The 16590-nt window shown below is 51.3% G+C and overlaps 1 protein-coding gene across 3 annotated transcripts; it reads right to left on the reverse strand.

Moving 5' to 3' along the window:
* Positions 1-1508: 1508 nt before the first annotated feature.
* CILP (cartilage intermediate layer protein) lies at positions 1509-13226 on the reverse strand. 3 transcript variants are annotated; one of them, XM_030456800.1, is made up of 10 exons: positions 13128-13226; positions 11302-11428; positions 10026-10109; positions 9000-9053; positions 7436-7621; positions 5977-6291; positions 5763-5871; positions 5138-5295; positions 2831-4539; positions 2522-2732 (listed from the first exon to the last, which is right to left on the reverse strand). In XM_030456800.1, exons 2-10 carry the CDS (start codon positions 11360-11362, stop codon positions 2610-2612), a joined length of 2799 nt encoding a protein of 932 aa, XP_030312660.1. In that variant the 5' UTR covers positions 11363-11428; positions 13128-13226; the 3' UTR covers positions 2522-2609. The 3 variants fall into 3 exon arrangements, with proteins under 3 accessions (XP_030312658.1, XP_030312659.1, XP_030312660.1); XM_030456798.1 differs by having other exon boundaries at positions 1509-4539; XM_030456799.1 differs by lacking the exon at positions 7436-7621 and having other exon boundaries at positions 1509-4539.
* Positions 13227-16590: the final 3364 nt, after the last annotated feature.

Here is a 16590-nt window from a genome sequence, read left to right on the forward strand (position 1 = left end):
TTTTCCCTTTCTTAAATGCAGGAGGAGGGATAGGTCACCAGATTAATCTGAGTGTCAGAGACAAAAATGACCTTAATGGAAAATATTTTTGCTATTAGCACCAAACCTGCTGATGTTTGGGAGTGTGGTCTCTTCCTCCTGCCTGTTTGGGAGCCTGGTCTCCTCCTCCTGCCTGTTTCTCAAGGTTTGTGGTCTGAACCCAGGGAGGACCCAGTCCTTCCCCCATTCCTCCAGTTGATGCTCTCCTTTGATAGGTGTGGGGTAGGTTTCAGGTTGCAGAGAGGACACTGCTGACCATAAACACAAACTGGGGAGTGGGAACTGATGTTGAACAAGAGCATAAAAGTGGGGTGTGTGGTGGCAGCCAGGACCTGCTGTAGCTTTTCTCCTATATAAACATTTCTTCATGTATTTGGCTCGTCTGTAATGACAAAGTGTTAGCACTGAGTGGTGGTGGTGGTTGGGCCAAGGTTGTTTTGTGTTGATAGAGCTGAAGCACCCGTGTTGGAAACTTCTCTGTCTTGCTCTGGATCTGCCAGCAGCCTCCTCTGAGAGCTCAGCCACTTGGTGAGTGCAGAGATTAATTTGTTCCTCCAAGTCAGAGTTAAGCTGCAGTGGGGGGGACAGTCTGGGGAAACTTGGAGAGCTTCTTGCTGTTCCAGGCTCTAAGGCTGTGACTGTTTTGCTCCTGTTAAGCAGACTTTTCTCTGGAAAAGGAAGAGCCCTGTACTCGGCAGGGTTTGGCTCTCACATGCAGCCCAGGGACGAGATCCCCGTTCTGCATTTATCCCTGAGCCTCCTGGGTTGGTCTGTAGAAGTCATTTGTGTTATTTCACCCTCAAAGTGATGAAACTAAGTTCAGAATTTGGCTGGCTGGCTGCAGAGGAGGAGGGGGAACCAGAGGGAAGAGACATTTCTCTGGGAGTGCAAGCCAAGAGCTCTGTGGGAAGGTCCAGGATAATGCTCCCCACTGGCTGCCTTGGCCCCAGCTCACGCCAAGCTCTTGCAGCAGACCAGACACAAAAGAAAACACAGAGTCTGAATTCATTGGTATGAAGAGGATGTGCCAGAGTATTCCACAGCTCTTCCTTTTCTGCCTCTCTTTGATAATTGTCATTTGCATAAAAACATTACTAAGGTTTGTTTTGTTTTTTTTTTTACCTTTTTAAGCACAATTCAAGCTGCTTAAGCACTCAGTCCTGCACAGCTCTGTGTTTAATGCCCAGGATGTCCCATGGCAGACCTGAGAACATGTTCTGAAGATTGCTAAAGGCTGTTGAAAGATTCCCTATGCCCTCAAGAGTCTGTAGGTAAGGCTACATGACCTCCATAGCCATAGGAGGGGATTGGGTAGGAGAGGGAAATCCACACTTGAGCATGTGTTTGAATTCCAATTTTCAGCCAGGAGCCCACCCACCTTTTTGCCATCTCTCAGGTGAAATTATGTTGTCCTTGGGGTTCTGTAGGGTTTATTTGGGCTTGTCAAAGACAAAAGCAACACAGGGTTGTCAAAGTTACAAAATGACTTTTTTTATTAACCTACCCTATCACAGAGCATGGATTTTCTTGTCAAGTAATGCAAGAAGGAAGAGAAAACTCATTTTACCCAGGTGGAGCCTACAAATCCACGTGGCTTCTCCGTGTTATCAAGCATGTGAATTTTTTTTTAGAAATGCAGCTACCAGTAGTTTAGCTTGAATGCAGTAATTCTAAAACAAGCTAGAAATAAATAAAATACTTACATTTTCAAGTACAAAACCTTGCAGTTGCATTCAGTGTGAAGAAATCAATTTATTCCTTTTGATGTTACCAACTACTGTACAGGTACTTGGGCTGACAAAGTCTGCCCATGCAGAACAGGAAAATGTTTTATGTACACAACTTAACTGAATTATGTGTTTAGTCTTCCCTTCAGGCTATCAAATGAAGCTGTTTAATGTCAGGCAGAAAAAAGATTTTTTTTAAAAAATGGATGCATTTAATAAGACACAAACCCACTACTGCTGCCAGCCCCCAGTTTTTGCCCTATGCCTTTCCTTTCTGGTGTGTGTGTGTTGGGAGGGGGGAAGTGCACCTTAATTATTCCTCAAAAGTAATGACACCTACCAGCTCTGAGTTAGGTTATTAGCAGGTAGATGTTACTTTCAAATGGTGTTTAATCAAGTGTGAGTGACTTCACCAAGACACTCCTACAGCTCTAGTATCCAAGAGGCCGTTGACCTCTCATGGGGATCCTGCTTTGGGCGGGTCGGCGGCTCGCCGGCTGCCTCCCGTACGCCGGTCTCTGCCCTGGCGGAACCAGGATGGATTGCTGGCCCAAGTTCCTCTGAGACTGGGAGATGCTTTGCTCCGCCGCGCTCCTCTCCGAACAGGTGAAAGTCAACCCAACGCCAACGTTGCTCTTCATGGTTCTGGAGGTGCCGTCGGAGGTGCCATCGAAACATCTGCCCAGGGCGATTTCCTTGGCGGTCCTCGGGTCTTGATCGGTGACGGTGTAGATGCCGTAGTTGTGTCCCAGGGGGTCTAGAGGAGCCAGCATTGTGTACTCACTGGAGTCGTTGTTGGTAGCCATGGGGAGGTGGTTCACCAGGTACTCGTGGAGCATGCTGTTAACGCTCTCCCGGCGGCAGCTGCCTTGGGGAACCACTTTCACCAGCGTGCGGTCCACGCGGTCTTGGTCGAAGAGCATCCCGCTGCACTTGAACTCCAGGCAGGCCGCCGACACGTTCGACCTCTCGGGGTCCCGGATGCTGCGGACGTCCCGGATGCCGTAGAGCTTTCCCACGGTGCGCGGGTGAGTCCCGCCCATGTTCCGGGACCTTATGTTCACCTCTCGGGGTCCGTTTATTTTTACTTTGATGAAGCAAGCCCTAAATTCCATAGGCTTGGGCCACCACGCCAGGTAGTCGTCAGTCCAGCTCATGAGGTCATCTTCACTGAAGGGAACGGTGTTGTAGTCGTACCGGTCTCCCTCTATCCTGTAAAACCTGAAGTGAGCGGCGCTGTGCGGAGCTTCCTCACATTCCCTTTGGTTTTCATAGGCATAAATGGGGCCGTTGCTCTCCTCCGGGGAATTAGGGCTTGGCTTGGCCATGTTAATGCTGAAGGCTGTTTTCTTAACGTTGGAGTCCTCGTGGTCTGTTCTCCTGTAGTTGAGCTTGTTGAGGTACGGCTGCGGGACACCAATGGCGTTCGGGTTGAGTTTGGGAGCAGAAGCCACAGCTTCAAGCTCTTCTCCCCCCAAGCTGGCCAAGACATAAGCTGCGTAGGCCTCGGGGTTTTGCTCGTCGCAGAAGGCCGGCACGCAGGCGCCGTTGGGACCGGTGACGACGCTGTCGAAACGGCCCCAGGCTCTGGGGTTGGAGGAGAACCCTGGTTCTGGCTCCGTGTTTATAACGGAGATCACAACCCCTTGGATCTGCTCACTTTGCAGAAACCTCTCACTTCTGTACGCCCGGACTTTGATGTAGCACCGTCTGCTCTCTGGGACGTCCAGGTTGAAAAGCCTCCTTTCTTTGATCTCCATGTTCCCAACCAGAAAAGTTCTCTCCTCCCTTCTGCGCCGTCTGCTTTTCTCAACGTTGAAGTCCCCTTCTTCCTCCCACAATCCTGTCTCCGGGTTCAGTGACCAAAGCTTCATTTCTTGTAGGTGCTCTGGCACTTTCACCTGAGCAGCATCCAAGTGAACTTTCACTGCCTCTGCATTGAGAGACTCAGAGCCCCTTTCGTCGGTGAAGTCCACAGAAAACATCCCGTACGTACGGAGTGGGAATACATCTCCTTCCTCATCTACAAAGTTCAGGTCGCTTGGTGTCACAGGAGCTGTCGAGATGTTTCTTGGGTCCAGAAATGTCACACTGGCTTTCACTTTGCCTCTGTAGGCTTCTCCATTTTTCCTATAAAATGCATCGGGAGGGATTTCCAGTTCGGCGATGGGCTCATCCTCTTCCATTTCTCCCAAGGAGATCACATTGGTTTCGGTGGATTCCAGTGTAACAGGAGGTTTCTTTCTCAGCATCTTGATCTCGTGGAACACAGCCCCTCCGTTTTCCTTGAAGGGCAGAACTTTTGTTGTGTTCACAAACTTCTGCAGCCGATCTACAAAAGTTAGAACCAGCCTCTCTGTGTCGGCTGGGACGTGGACGGAGAAGGTTCCTTTGTAGCCAGTCATACTCACTCTCTTGTTCCCCATGTAGATGTGGCCAAACCTTAATGGTTCACCATTATCTGCTGCTGTAGCTCTGCCTCGAACTGTTATTTTGGTCTCTGTGCATTTTTTGCAGCCACATTGTGTGACAACTTTGGTGGGGAGCGTGTACCCGTTGCAGGAGATATCTCTGGTTTCCATCTTGGCCACCCCACAGCAGTAGGCAATGTTGTCCTTACACCGGAGTCCCTTATCCAGCTTCCCAGCACAGGTCTTGGCTGGGCATTTGCCCACGTCGTAGTACAAGGAGTTGGTTGCTTTTTGGAAGCAGTCGTGGGGAAGTCGGATGAGGTGACTTTGGGGCTTGGAGTCACAGGGTGCCTCTTGTCTGCCTGTGGAACAGCAGGAAAGGATTGTGCAGTCATTGCTCTGTGGTGTGAAACCCTCAGCGCTAAACTTTTAACAACATTGAGGTTTTCTGCAGCCATAAACCAGATGTTTTGCAGGATTTGGGTTAGCTGAACTCATCTGGCCCCCTTTCTGCTGAAGCAGGTGCTCTGGGTACCTGATGAAGAGCAGTGCTGTCTGCAGGAGTGTCCCAGCTTACCCACCCCTGCCATCCATCACGCCCACAGCTAGATGCTCTGCAGCTGCCTGGCTCGGTGGCTGTGGGCAGGCTAAAATGTCTTGAAAAAAAGAAAACACCAAACCAAACACCCTAAACAAACAGAAATATTCACTTCTGGCAGCAAGTACAGCAAGAAATCTGCTGAAAGCAGCAGATTGAGCTTGGCAGGTCACCTGCAATCCAGAGCTCCAGCTTGGAGAGAGCTTCTGGTTCACAACCAGCTCATGCAAACTTATCTGCTAACGGATGCATGAAGTAAACCCCAAATGTTTTTCCTGCTACTTTTCTTTCCACGATTTCTGGCTTCTGCACCCCACCACCTCCCCAGCTGCCTGGAGAGCACCAGGCACATTTTCTCTTACCTATGACACTAAGCTTGGCAGGACGGGACTTGGCTGACCCCCCGGCACTGCTGGCCTTGCAGAAATACTCTCCAGCCTGGTCTCTGTTCAGGTTCTTCAGAATCAGGTTGTTTCTATATTTGTATGAGGAGGGATCCAGCAGTGAACCATTGTGGTACCTGCCAGGAAGAGGCAACCAGTTAAGAGCACTGCTGACCACCGGGCTGGAGCAGAGTGATGGGTTCATCCTGTACCCAGCCTGGATTTCTCCTCTTGTCTCAGTTTCCCTGTTTGTATTCTGGCTAGATGGTGTCACCTAAAAGTTACTCCCCTTCCCCTGGCAGCACTTGGTGTGGCTGCTGGGTGGCAGGCAGGCAGGCAGAGCTGCCAGTTGGGCCTGCTGTGGTTTTTCAAACTCATATGTGTGTTTTTTCCCAGGAAATCCCTCTGCAGATGAGATTACCACACCTGTGAGAAACACTAGCTCTAGGAATTTCAAGGAAATCATCACTCACAGCCATCAGTTCTTGGCGTATTTAACTGGTTTAGAGCTAAAAAAAACACCTTTATGGAGATGGTAAGGAGATAGAAACTGAATCTGTGGCTCAGAATAAGACTTCTGTGTGATCAGACTCAAGTTCCTTACCAGAAGTAGCGATCAGGGCTCGGGCTCCCAAGGGCCTCACAGCAGAGTGACACACTCTGTCCCACTCTCCTGGCTTTGTCCTCAGGGCTCCTGAAAACGTAAGGTTTGCCTGCAGGAGGAGGAAAAGGCCATCTTGTTACTCCTAAAATCATGGAGCTTTTTTTCCCCCCATTACTGCCTAAAGCCTCCCATACCTCCCCCTCCTTGGGGCTACCTGATCGTTGCAGCTTCACTTGGATCCCCAGGTTTCTTCTGGTGCTCTCAGGGATGGTGACAGTTGAGGTTGCATATTTGGCTTTCTTTATTTTCAGGGTGTTTTTGCCATCAGGGCAAACCCCTGGGATCCTAAACATGCCCCTGTTATCAGCCATTGTCAACAGCTTCAGTTTCTTGGCTTGCAGGTAGACTCTGGCATCAGCAGCAGGCGACCCATCCTCGAGAGAGACCTTCCCATGCAGGGTGGTATCCTCACACATGCAGGCATCACAGTCAGCATTGACACGACCCATGGGGCAGGAGATGTTGCAGGCTGGAGGAGAGGCAGGCAGGTCAGAAAGCAGCCCCGAGGCCCCATAACGCTCACAGCACGGGCTGCTTTTAATTTAGATGCAATAAGGCAGATACTGCATAAGGAATAAGTTGGATCCAAACCATATTTCCACTGATTATCAACAGCTGCATGTTAGAAACACAGGGACCATGTCATTCTCAACCTGACAATTAGTAGAAAGCAGCCACGTGGATATAATTACAGCTAGGAACTGTTATTTACCTTCCCCCAGGGACTGAATTTCAGGGAAATTTGAATCCAAATGATCTTGTGAGCTCTTAGCTCAACCCTGGCAAAATTGCAAATCCAAGGTTCTGAGACTTTCTAGGTTTCTATAACCGACTCATGCCCAAAAGTTGTGACTTTGATCTGTCTTAAAAGTTCTCTCCACTTATTCAGTGGCACCCTGGCATGGGCAGGGTGTAGGTGAATTGCCAGAGGAGCATTACCCAATTGGTTTAATAAATCCCCAACTGTGATTCTGAGACATTTTCATTACCTGTAGTGCTTATTCCTAAATCATAATCTGTCTCTTTCCAAGGCAAAGGCTCAGATCATTCTTTTAACAATCACAGAGCATCCCTGTACAGGAGCTACTTGATTTTTTTTTAATTTATATATCTGGAAATAAATGGAAAAAATCAAGGAAAACATAAAACGTTTTTCTTGGAGAAAATGTAGACTGTTTTCAGAATTATATGCCTTAAAGGGGATTATAAGAATAATATCATTAATTACAAGCCCCTTCAGCAGGAGCTGTGGCAATATGATATTCCCAGCTCATCTCCTGCCTGGAGATTGCAGCTGCCTTCAGTTGCTGACTCCACCTTGAGAGCTGCTGTTTTAACAAGATTAATGAGATTATCCCTACATCCCCAGGATCTTTATGGGGCCCTAATGGTTCCCCATACCTGGATCCCACCCTTATCTTGCTGCTTGACTATAAAACCCCCTTGCTCTGCACCCTTAATACTCTCCAGCCCCTCTCAGGAAGGCACCGGCAGCACGAAATTTTTGGGGAGGGAGAGCAAGCTGGCAAAGTGACAGCCAAGGGACAGCCCAAGGGACAGGGTGGTGAGGTCAGGACATCATCCCCTGCCCATAAGTGAGGTTAGAGGAGCACCTGAGCAAACATGTCCAATGCAGAGCCGCCCTTCCTCAGTTGCTTCATTACAGTGCACGCCCCAGAGGCGCTCAGCTAGGCAGGATCTGGTACGCTTCTGCACACCGGTTTGGCCACACTTTCCTGAGCACTCGCTCCATTTCGACCATGGAGACAAATACCTTTTTGAATCTTGCACCAGTGGACCTTGAATAACATCAGGGGGGGGGTTACTGAGACGCACATTTACACGTAAAGCTGCCCCAAAACGGGATCCGCGTTCGGACATTGCGCACCACGGGGATTAAACAAACTCAAAGCGTGGTCAGGGAGCTGGGAAACAAAGCATGAGAAGGCTCCTGAATGCTTCTGATCTAATTCCCCACAGGCCACCAAATTCAGGATGGTTAAGATGAACTGGAGGGGAGGAAAGTGCAGGCAGCTCGTGTTTAGTATTGAATAACTTTGGCTTAAAGGAAATCAAATGCACATTGTCAGTTCGATGCTGTCTGTGGGCTCTCCTGCATTTCAAATGTGGTTATAGAAAAAAAGAAAAAGAGGGTGAAATTGTTGGTATGCTCATGTTGAGTGTCTTTAACCATACTTCAACATATGTTCTCTATAGGGGAAGTGTGTGTCCCATTGTGAGCACCAGTTTTACTGGGTGCAAACAGGATCTAAAGATGCTACTGAGCAGGCTGAGCATGCCAGGGGGAGCTAATTTGTAAAGCCCAAGGAGGTTTTATTGAGAGTTTAATATGCAGTTTAGATTATTAAAGGAATTTCTTTAACCACGCTACTATATGGTATTAATTTAAGCTGCTTTGAATGGATGAGATCCACTCCAAGTCTGTGGTTTGGGTTTCTTTTTAAATGGCAGTGTTCTAATAATGTTTCTGAGGATGTACTTGTGACTAAAGCTTCTAAAAATGAGGTTTCTTGGAGATACATGCCCTGTCATCTCCCACACCTACTCTTCCACCCAATTTATAGCAAATCAGGTCAGGTTGTTTCCTAGAAAGACAAGACAGGCACATGACTGGACTATTTGTGTAGTGACAGTTGAAAACAAACCCCTGGCTTACAAAAGCAGGTGGCTGGAAAAGACAGTTTAAATGAGAGCAGCCACGGGAGCATCCTGTCTGGTTTGGAACAAATGCTTGGCTTAGAGGGGTGAGTTTTTAATCTTGTTGGCATCTCCAGTGCAGCATCCAACTGGCACATTCATAGGACCTTATTTAGCAATTTGGGAGATTCAGGAGGAGGTGGGCTTGGGGTCATTGCCCCTTCTGAGGTAGCACATGGATAAATAACCCCTCTGTACTTGCCCTGAGCAAAATATTCGATGTGGAACAGCTTGAAGTGGGGTCTCTAAGACCCTAAGGGTGTTTGGGATCAGCAGCTTTAATCTGTGGGGCTGGCGATGGGAGGGATGGAGCAGAGGAGTTGTGTGGAGGAAAATGCAGCACTTTGACAGCAGGAAAAGCAGAAAGCAGAGGATGGGGGAGAAGCTGAGGGGCTCGAGGGCTGGCAGGGATGTGGGGAGGGATGGGGCTACCCCCAGGGACCGGCCAGCAGAACGTACTGCGTCTGATGTAGGTGAAGCCCGGGTCTCCCCAGCGAGAGTTGCTCCTCACACCTGTGGGCAGAGGATGAGTTTGGGCAGGGTTTGTCTGCTTCCCAGCCCAGCACCAGTCCCTCCCACCAGCCTGGCTGCCCCCAGCCCAGCTGCTCAACCCCACCAGGTCTGGCATACCCTGTCCTGGAGACAAAAACTGAGTTTACAGCCCACCGCTGCGAAGGGCAGATGCTTTCTTTTTCTTTCTTTGACCAATTGTATTGGCCAAAACCTCAATATTTTGCTTTATTTCTCCCTAGAGAAGCAGAGTCACCTCCTCCTCTCCTCCCCAGCCTCAGCATCACTGCCTTGTGCTGTCCACTTTGAGGGGAAAACAACATTCCTGGTAATTTTCCTAAAAATACCTCAGTGGGCAGAAGGGGCCTTTCTCTGAGTGTCCATGTTTTCCGTGCTCTGATTCTCCCCAGCAGCTCTCTTAGCTGGGAGGCTGGGAAAGTCCCCTAATCCCTCAGCTATGGCATCAGCACGTCCAGCCCTTTCAGTACCCACTGGAATTTAAATCCTGAGCACTGGGTAGTAAAGCTTGAGGGGTTAGGGTATCTCCTGGGGATTAATCAGAGCTGTCGTTAATGTCCCACGAGTTTTAATCCTAAAGAAACAGTGTCACCAACTGCTCTGGGTGTGGGGACAGGCTGGGGAGGGGAAAGGCAGGTTGGAGCATGTGCTTGCCCATCCCTGGGCTCTCCTGGCCCTCCCAACCCTCGCGTGCCTCCTGCAGGAGTCAGGGCTGTGGTCACACACTTGACCTTCACTTTTCCAGGAGAGGAGCCAACAGCCTGTGTCAGCATTAGCCAAAACCCTACAGGAGGTCACAGATGATTAACGTTTATTCCATTGCCTAAATGTCCTCATCTACTCAAATAATATTGTTTGGTTGTATGTTGAAGCTGAGAAAAAAAAGAGAATAAGGGTGCAAACACCCCTTGTTCTGGTGAGGGAAGGACCCTCAGCTGGGAAATAACAAGAACTTACTTTCCACGCTGAGCGTTGCCAGGGGGCTGAAGGTTTTCTGTTCTATCTGGATCCTGCTGAGGGCTGGTCTCAGAAGCCTTTGACCTGAGAGTCAATAAATGAGAGATTAAATTAAACAAATTCAAGGGCATGGGCATTCTTAGGCTTCTTTTTTTTTTTTTTTTTTTTTTTTTAGATTTCCCTTTAGAATCTGGCTGGTTAAAGCTGCTGGTTTGAGCTCCTATGTGATGTAGTGCAGGAGATGTCCCACAGCATCACTGTGGTTCAGGTATGATGATGATTTGCCACTTCCCTTATCACCCAAGAAAAACTTTTTTGTTTCCTGTGTTGGAGCAACTCAGATCAAATAATCTTTTTACAGATGGAGATGGAAAACAAATCCTGTCTCTCCCTGCCTGGGGAGAAATGAACCCAAGGTGCATGAGGTTGGTTGTGGCTATGGGATGTGGGTTGGTTGGGTTGGTTTCTGCTCTTGCTGGCCACCCAGGTGCCCAAGGGGAGTTGGTGGTCATGGCTGGTCCCTGGGGCTTGCTAGGACAGGTCTTGTTTAAACTGGGGTACTAAGCTGAAGCTTCCCAGCACTCAGCTGCACCCAGCTCCTGGAGGCTCAGCAGGACTTCTGGCCACCACCCAGGCAACAAATTGACTCTCCCTATTCTTGTCCCCAGGCATCCAGCCAGAGTACTTCAGGACAAAATTCCTCTATTGCCTCAGAAAACAAATCCAGGGAGCCTGCAGACAGGTTTTCTCCTCAAGCCCCAGCACAGCAGAGAGGCAGGTTGCTTATTGCTCAGCACTTTGGTATGTGTGACCCACCAGAGCCAGCAGTGGACAGGTCCTGCTGTTCCCAAGCATCTTCTCCTGGAGAAGAGCCATGTCACTGCTTCCTGAGGGCTCTGCTGGATGGTTGGAGATGCTTTGTGCTTGGGTGATGGGTAAGGCACCAGCCAGGGGGGTCTGCTTGGAGCAAAGGGGAGCCAGGATGGGAGTGGGGTGCGGGCAGAGATGGTCCCACCATAGCCAGTGAGCAGAAGGGCTCATCCCAGGTCAGCCAGAGGCTGCTTGGCTTGCTCTCAGGCTTTGGTCATGCTTTGGGGGCTGGACAGGCTGTGGTTTGGTCAGGTAAAAACCACACTGACCCAGATCAGCACCTGGCATTGATGTTGGGCCCACATCTGCTGGCTCAGCAGCCACTGGTGGCTGTGTCCTCGTGCCACCAGCATGGCCACGAGCAGGGGACAGCAGGGTGATGGGAATAGAAATGTTTAACCTTCACCTAAAATGGACGTGGCTCCCAGGAGGAGGAAGAGGAGGATTAATCCTTTTGTGGTGATCATCGTTGTCTCCAGGGGTGTCCAGGGGCCTCTTGGGGTATCCTCTGCTGTCTCACACCTTCCCCAGAGCTGTGGAGACAAGCCCAGCTGTGTCAAGTCTCACCTAGGGTCTTGCCACCTTCAGGAATCTTCTCCCAGGCTGAACCAGTCCAAACCATACTGAGAGGCTGCTTGTACTCACCCACCCCTAGCCAGCCCCCCACTCACCCCCTGGGGGGAGCAGCAAGGGCTCCACCTCTGTACTCCCATCCCCTCAGCTTCTTGCTGTCACTTCAGAGCCCAAATCTGTTCTGCAGAGCTCTGCTTTGTAATGACATCTCCTGAAAGCTTCTTTTAACAGCCTAAATACTTCTGCAGGGATGTTCTAACAGCCCACGCAGGTCTGTGGCCCCCCTGGCACCCCACTCTGCCCCCCACACCAGCAGGAGCATCTCCACATCTCCATCCCTCTGCCTGCAAACTGGGCACAGTGGGAGGAGAGCATCCCCAGCATGTCCCAGCAGCGTGGCAGGGGGGTGGTGGTCCTGAAAGCCTCTGAAAGCAGAAAATCCCATATACAAGCCAAGTCTTTGCTGCAAATATGAGCAAGGAGCCAAATATTTTCCTTTTTCTGCAGGCAGAGATGAGGAACTGAGGCTTTTGTGTTGCTCTTCTCCAGCCCAGTGACTTCAGATTTTAAGTCAGCCCCTCAGCCTCCAGCATTCAGGTATTTTAATTTCTGAAGGTAGCCAGGGAGCTGGTGTCATCCCAAGTGACACCAGCTGGAATTCCAGGTGCTTTTTTTTATGCAGGCAAAATTAATGAACTCAAATGGGACAGGGGAAAGGTGCCTCAGTTTCCCCATAAAACAAGGCTGACAAAGAGCAGCCAGCAGTGAGAACACCCAGTTATTTGTACAGGGTATTAAACCACCCCCTTGGAGCCCGGGGAATGTGGGACTGGGAAATACTTTGATTATGGCTCAGCAAATCCCAGTCAAGCAAAAATAACAAGCAACACATGAGTGGTGTTCTGTGGGCTCACCGTGGGGCCGTGAACTCCCAGCCAGACAATAACCAGGAAAAATTAATCCAGGCTGAAAGCCTGTTTCCCACTCGGGTGGCTATTTTGGGAGCTGGCTGGGACTTGTTCAGAGTTTGGGGTGGATGTGTCCCCTTCATTTCCCGGGACACCAGAAGCTGGGAAATAGGAGGCTTGAGAAGCCAGATCCCAATAGCTGAAGGGTTTGGTATCCCCACATCCCCTCTCTAAAGGAGGCTGGGGGAGGTGGGCTGGGATGAAGGGGATCAAAGAACCCCTGGAAGCAAAGCACCGTCCCCCCGAAGCCCCCCACCCCAATCCCATCAGCTGGGACGAGGAGGGGAGAAGCAGGACACGGAAACCCGCGTGTGTTTCCCCCTCCCCGATGTTTCCCAGCCCGCTCCTTCATCCGCCCATCAATTAATTTCCACCTCACTTTCAATTACAGCCGCGCTTAATTACTCCGCCTTAATCACACAGCAAAATTACACCCCCGCCAGCTGCAGCGACGGGGGAAAACTCAGCAGACTTGCCTTGGGTTTGCGGGAAAAAAAGAAAACAAACCCAAGCCCATACAAAAAAAAACCCCCAAAAAACCCAATTAAAGGGGAGTCCCGTCCTCTCACCGCCGAACCCCGCTGCGGCCCGGGGGAGGGGGGCGAGGCCAAGGGCTTGTCCGCAGCGGGTGAAGGGATTTGCAGCGGGTTGGGAAGAAGAGAAAAGAGGGGAGAAAAAAAATGCAGCTTACCCAAAGCTCCTGCGCTGCCGCCGAACCTCCCCACAGCCCCGGCGGCGAGGGCGCTTATATAGCCCGGCGTGCAGCTCGGGGGGTGGCAGCGAGCCACCGGCAGGCAGCACAAACAGATGGGACGAGCGAGGAAACCGCAGGCTGAATAATCCCGTAACAAGGTGACGGTAAACACTGACCCGCCGCGGAACTGCCGGGGATTGGGGGGGGGGGATGCCACGGAGGGGCAGGGCAGGGAGGAGGAGGGGTGGGAGGGATGTGTCCCGGTGTGGGCATCGTGTCCCGGTGTGGGGATCAGAGCCAATTGTGGGCACTGTGTCCTGGTTGTGAGCATCATGTCCCAGCATGGGCAGCGTGTCCTGGGGTGGGGATCACATCCAGTGTGGTACCACGTCCCTGTGTGGGTACCATGTCCTGGTGTGGGCACCAAGTCGCCGTGTGGGGATCACAGCCAACGTGGGCACCGTGTCCTGGTTGTGAGCATCATGTCCCAGCATGGCATCTTGTCCTGGTGTGGGGGTCACATCCACTGTGGGCACCATGTCCTGGTGGTGAGCACCATGTCCTACCATGGGCATCATGTCCTGGTGTGGGGATCACACCTAGTGTGGGCACTGTGTCCCAGTGAGGGGGTCACGTCCACTGTGGGCACCATGTCCTGGTTGTAAGCACCGTGTCCCAGCATGGCATCGTGTCCTGGGGTGGGGATCACACCCAGTGTGGGCACTGTGTCCCAGTGGGGGAGTCACGTCCACTGAGGGCACCATGTCCTGGTTGTAAGCACCGTGTCCCAGCATGGCATCATGTCCTGGGGTGGAGATCACACCTAGTGTGGGTACTGTGTCCCAGTGGGGGGGTCACGGCAACTGTGGGCACTGTGTCCTGGTTGTGAGCACTATGTCCCAGCATGGCATCGTGTCCTGGGGTGGGGATCACATCCAGTGTGGGTACCACGTCCTGATCGTGGGGGCCACAACCCAATGTGCATACCATGCACTGTATCCCAGTGTGGGGACCGTGTCCCAGCACTGTCACTGTTCAGGGTTGTCCCTGGGTCTGGATCCCAAATAGATGCCTCTGAGTGCTCAAGGTGGAATAACAGCAGACAGGCACACAGCACAATGACTTCTGGGGATATTTTTTTGCTCTTGCCTGGTCCAGTACAAATTTTGGTACCTGCATGGTGTTGGCTTTGGGGTTCCATGGGGCTGGGCTTGTCTGGGTGCTGACCCCCATGCTGCCCACTCATCTCTGTCCCCTGTGCTGGCTCTGGCAGGGGTGACATGAGGACGTTGCAGGGATATGGGGCCATGGGACAAAGCTGGGTGTGTGGTTTGGACACCTGGGGTGGTGCAGGGGCACGTTTTGCAGACAGATGTTTGCAAACAGATGTTTGCAAGAGCTGTGTTGAGATGAGACCCCTTGGATCCCTTACAAGGTCTTCCAAGTTGGCTTCTCCCTCCCAGGACCTTCCTCCTTCTGCAGCTTCCTTCTTCCCCTGTAACTCGTGGCAGCTGGTCCTGGCTTGGGGCTCCTGGGAGTTGCATGAAGACATGTGTGAGGTTATTCCCCATGGCCCCTGCACCCTGGGGATGGTTTGCTGCAGGAACCAGGTGCCAAAGTGTGTGGAGCATCCCGGAGGGATGGGGATGGGTGTTGGGGCAGCCAGGGGCCAGCGGGATGTGCCGGTTGTGTCCTGGGCTGCCTCTTAGTAATCCCTGCCAGCCCCAGTGCCAGAGGGAGCGGTGTGAGAGGAACATCCATCAAGGTGTCACATAAAATATAATTGGCTCTGGCCTGCACTGGGTCCTGTTTGTGTTTATGAGGAAGAAGTCAAAAAACAGCTGAGGTGGGCCAAAGCGTGGCAGAATATTCATCCGGTGGGCAAGGAGCACCCAGCAGGACAGAGGGCCTGGATCTGCAAGATAAACATGGAGCTCAGCCACAGTTCCTGGCCCTGGATGGGGATAAAATGTGGGAGAAGTGCTTAGTTTGAGAGTAAGGAATTAATCTTCTCCAGATTGCTGTGGCCAGGCTGTCCCTGGCACCACGCTGGTGCTCGGCCAGTAGCTCCGGTCCCACCGGCTGCTTGGCACGTCCTGGCACTGATTTCCATGGGTTGTGCTGCAGGATAAAAGACTTTTCTGCAAAAGACAAAAGAATTTATTCCTTATGCTATGGAAACCAGGTGTTAGCTCCAGCCCAGTGCAGCCACAGGTGTTTCTGCATAGGGTTTTGCAGCCTCCTTAGCAGAGGTGTCTCCTCCCCAGCATGGTTCCTGCAGGAGACACGTGTGTGGCTTCAGGAGCAGGTCTAGGACACGTGAGTTAGTGCAGAAAACCAGGTCTCTGGAACGATCCAGTTGTGTAATCTCTCTTGGCTTTGCCATCCCTTGCTGCAGCTCCAGCATGAGGCTGATGGATGGGAGCAGAACAAGCAGAACCCCAGATGTTTCCAGGGCTGAGCACCACTGGCTGCCACCGTGTCTTCAGGAGATGCTCAGCTGCTTTCTGTCCACACGAGATGCAGACAACCTGTGTGACGGAGGGGACAAGGAGATGCTGCCCCATGCCCAGGACAGTCACTTTTAGCACCTTGGCTGGTGGGAAAGGATGCAACCCAGACCAAACCTCTCACTTTCTTGGCTGTGGGTTCAGCTGTCCCAGGCTCATGTTTCCCAACCCATCAACGCAGCAGAGCCATGGCCCTACGGATGCATTCCTCTCCTGGATTAGTCCCCTTGTGACCTGCCTGACTCTCCTAGGATTTTTTCTGTGCTTTCATCACCAGTGTGTAATTACAAGGCCATAATACATCCATGTGAACTCTGCCATGCTTGATGCTCCTCCCAAGCCAGTGCTGAGGATGGGGCAGCACAAGAAAATGGTGATAAAAGGATGGTGCAACATCAGCTTCCTCTCCATGCTCTTCCACGGTTGCCTTCATCACTTTTCTCACATAACAGGTCAGTGATGCTCATCCTGTGCCTCCTACCATTTTGAAACAGTGACCACCACTGAAGCAGGGCAGGCAGCAGGGGTGGTGGGGCTGCTCTCAGGGCTGCACGTGGGCTCCATGGGCTTCTTTGGGCTCGCTGAAATGCCCTTTGGGGGCGAGGCCAGGCTCAGTTCCCCTCCTGCCCCTGTCCTCCCTCACCCCCTTCTCTCCACCAAAGGGAGCTGACTGTTATTTTCCCCTGCTGCATGTTTCTGGGCTCGCTTCTGTTTACGGAGATGGGAGTTAAAATAACTTGATTGATGACTTTGTTCCATCCCAGACACTTTGGGGAAGTTTGTGTGGTTTAGGAGGGTGAGCTGGGAGCTGGGATTTCATTAAGCACTTGGCTCCCGGCACTTCTCCAGCCATGCTCCAGGGGTGGCTAATGTTGTTTTTGAAATCCTGTTTTGCTCTCCCAGGAGCCGGGCTGGCCATTTCCATGGTTTTTAAGAGAATTTGGAGATGT

Source organism: Calypte anna, chromosome 10, assembly GCF_003957555.1.
Source record: "Calypte anna isolate BGI_N300 chromosome 10, bCalAnn1_v1.p, whole genome shotgun sequence".
NCBI lineage: Eukaryota > Metazoa > Chordata > Aves > Apodiformes > Trochilidae > Calypte > Calypte anna.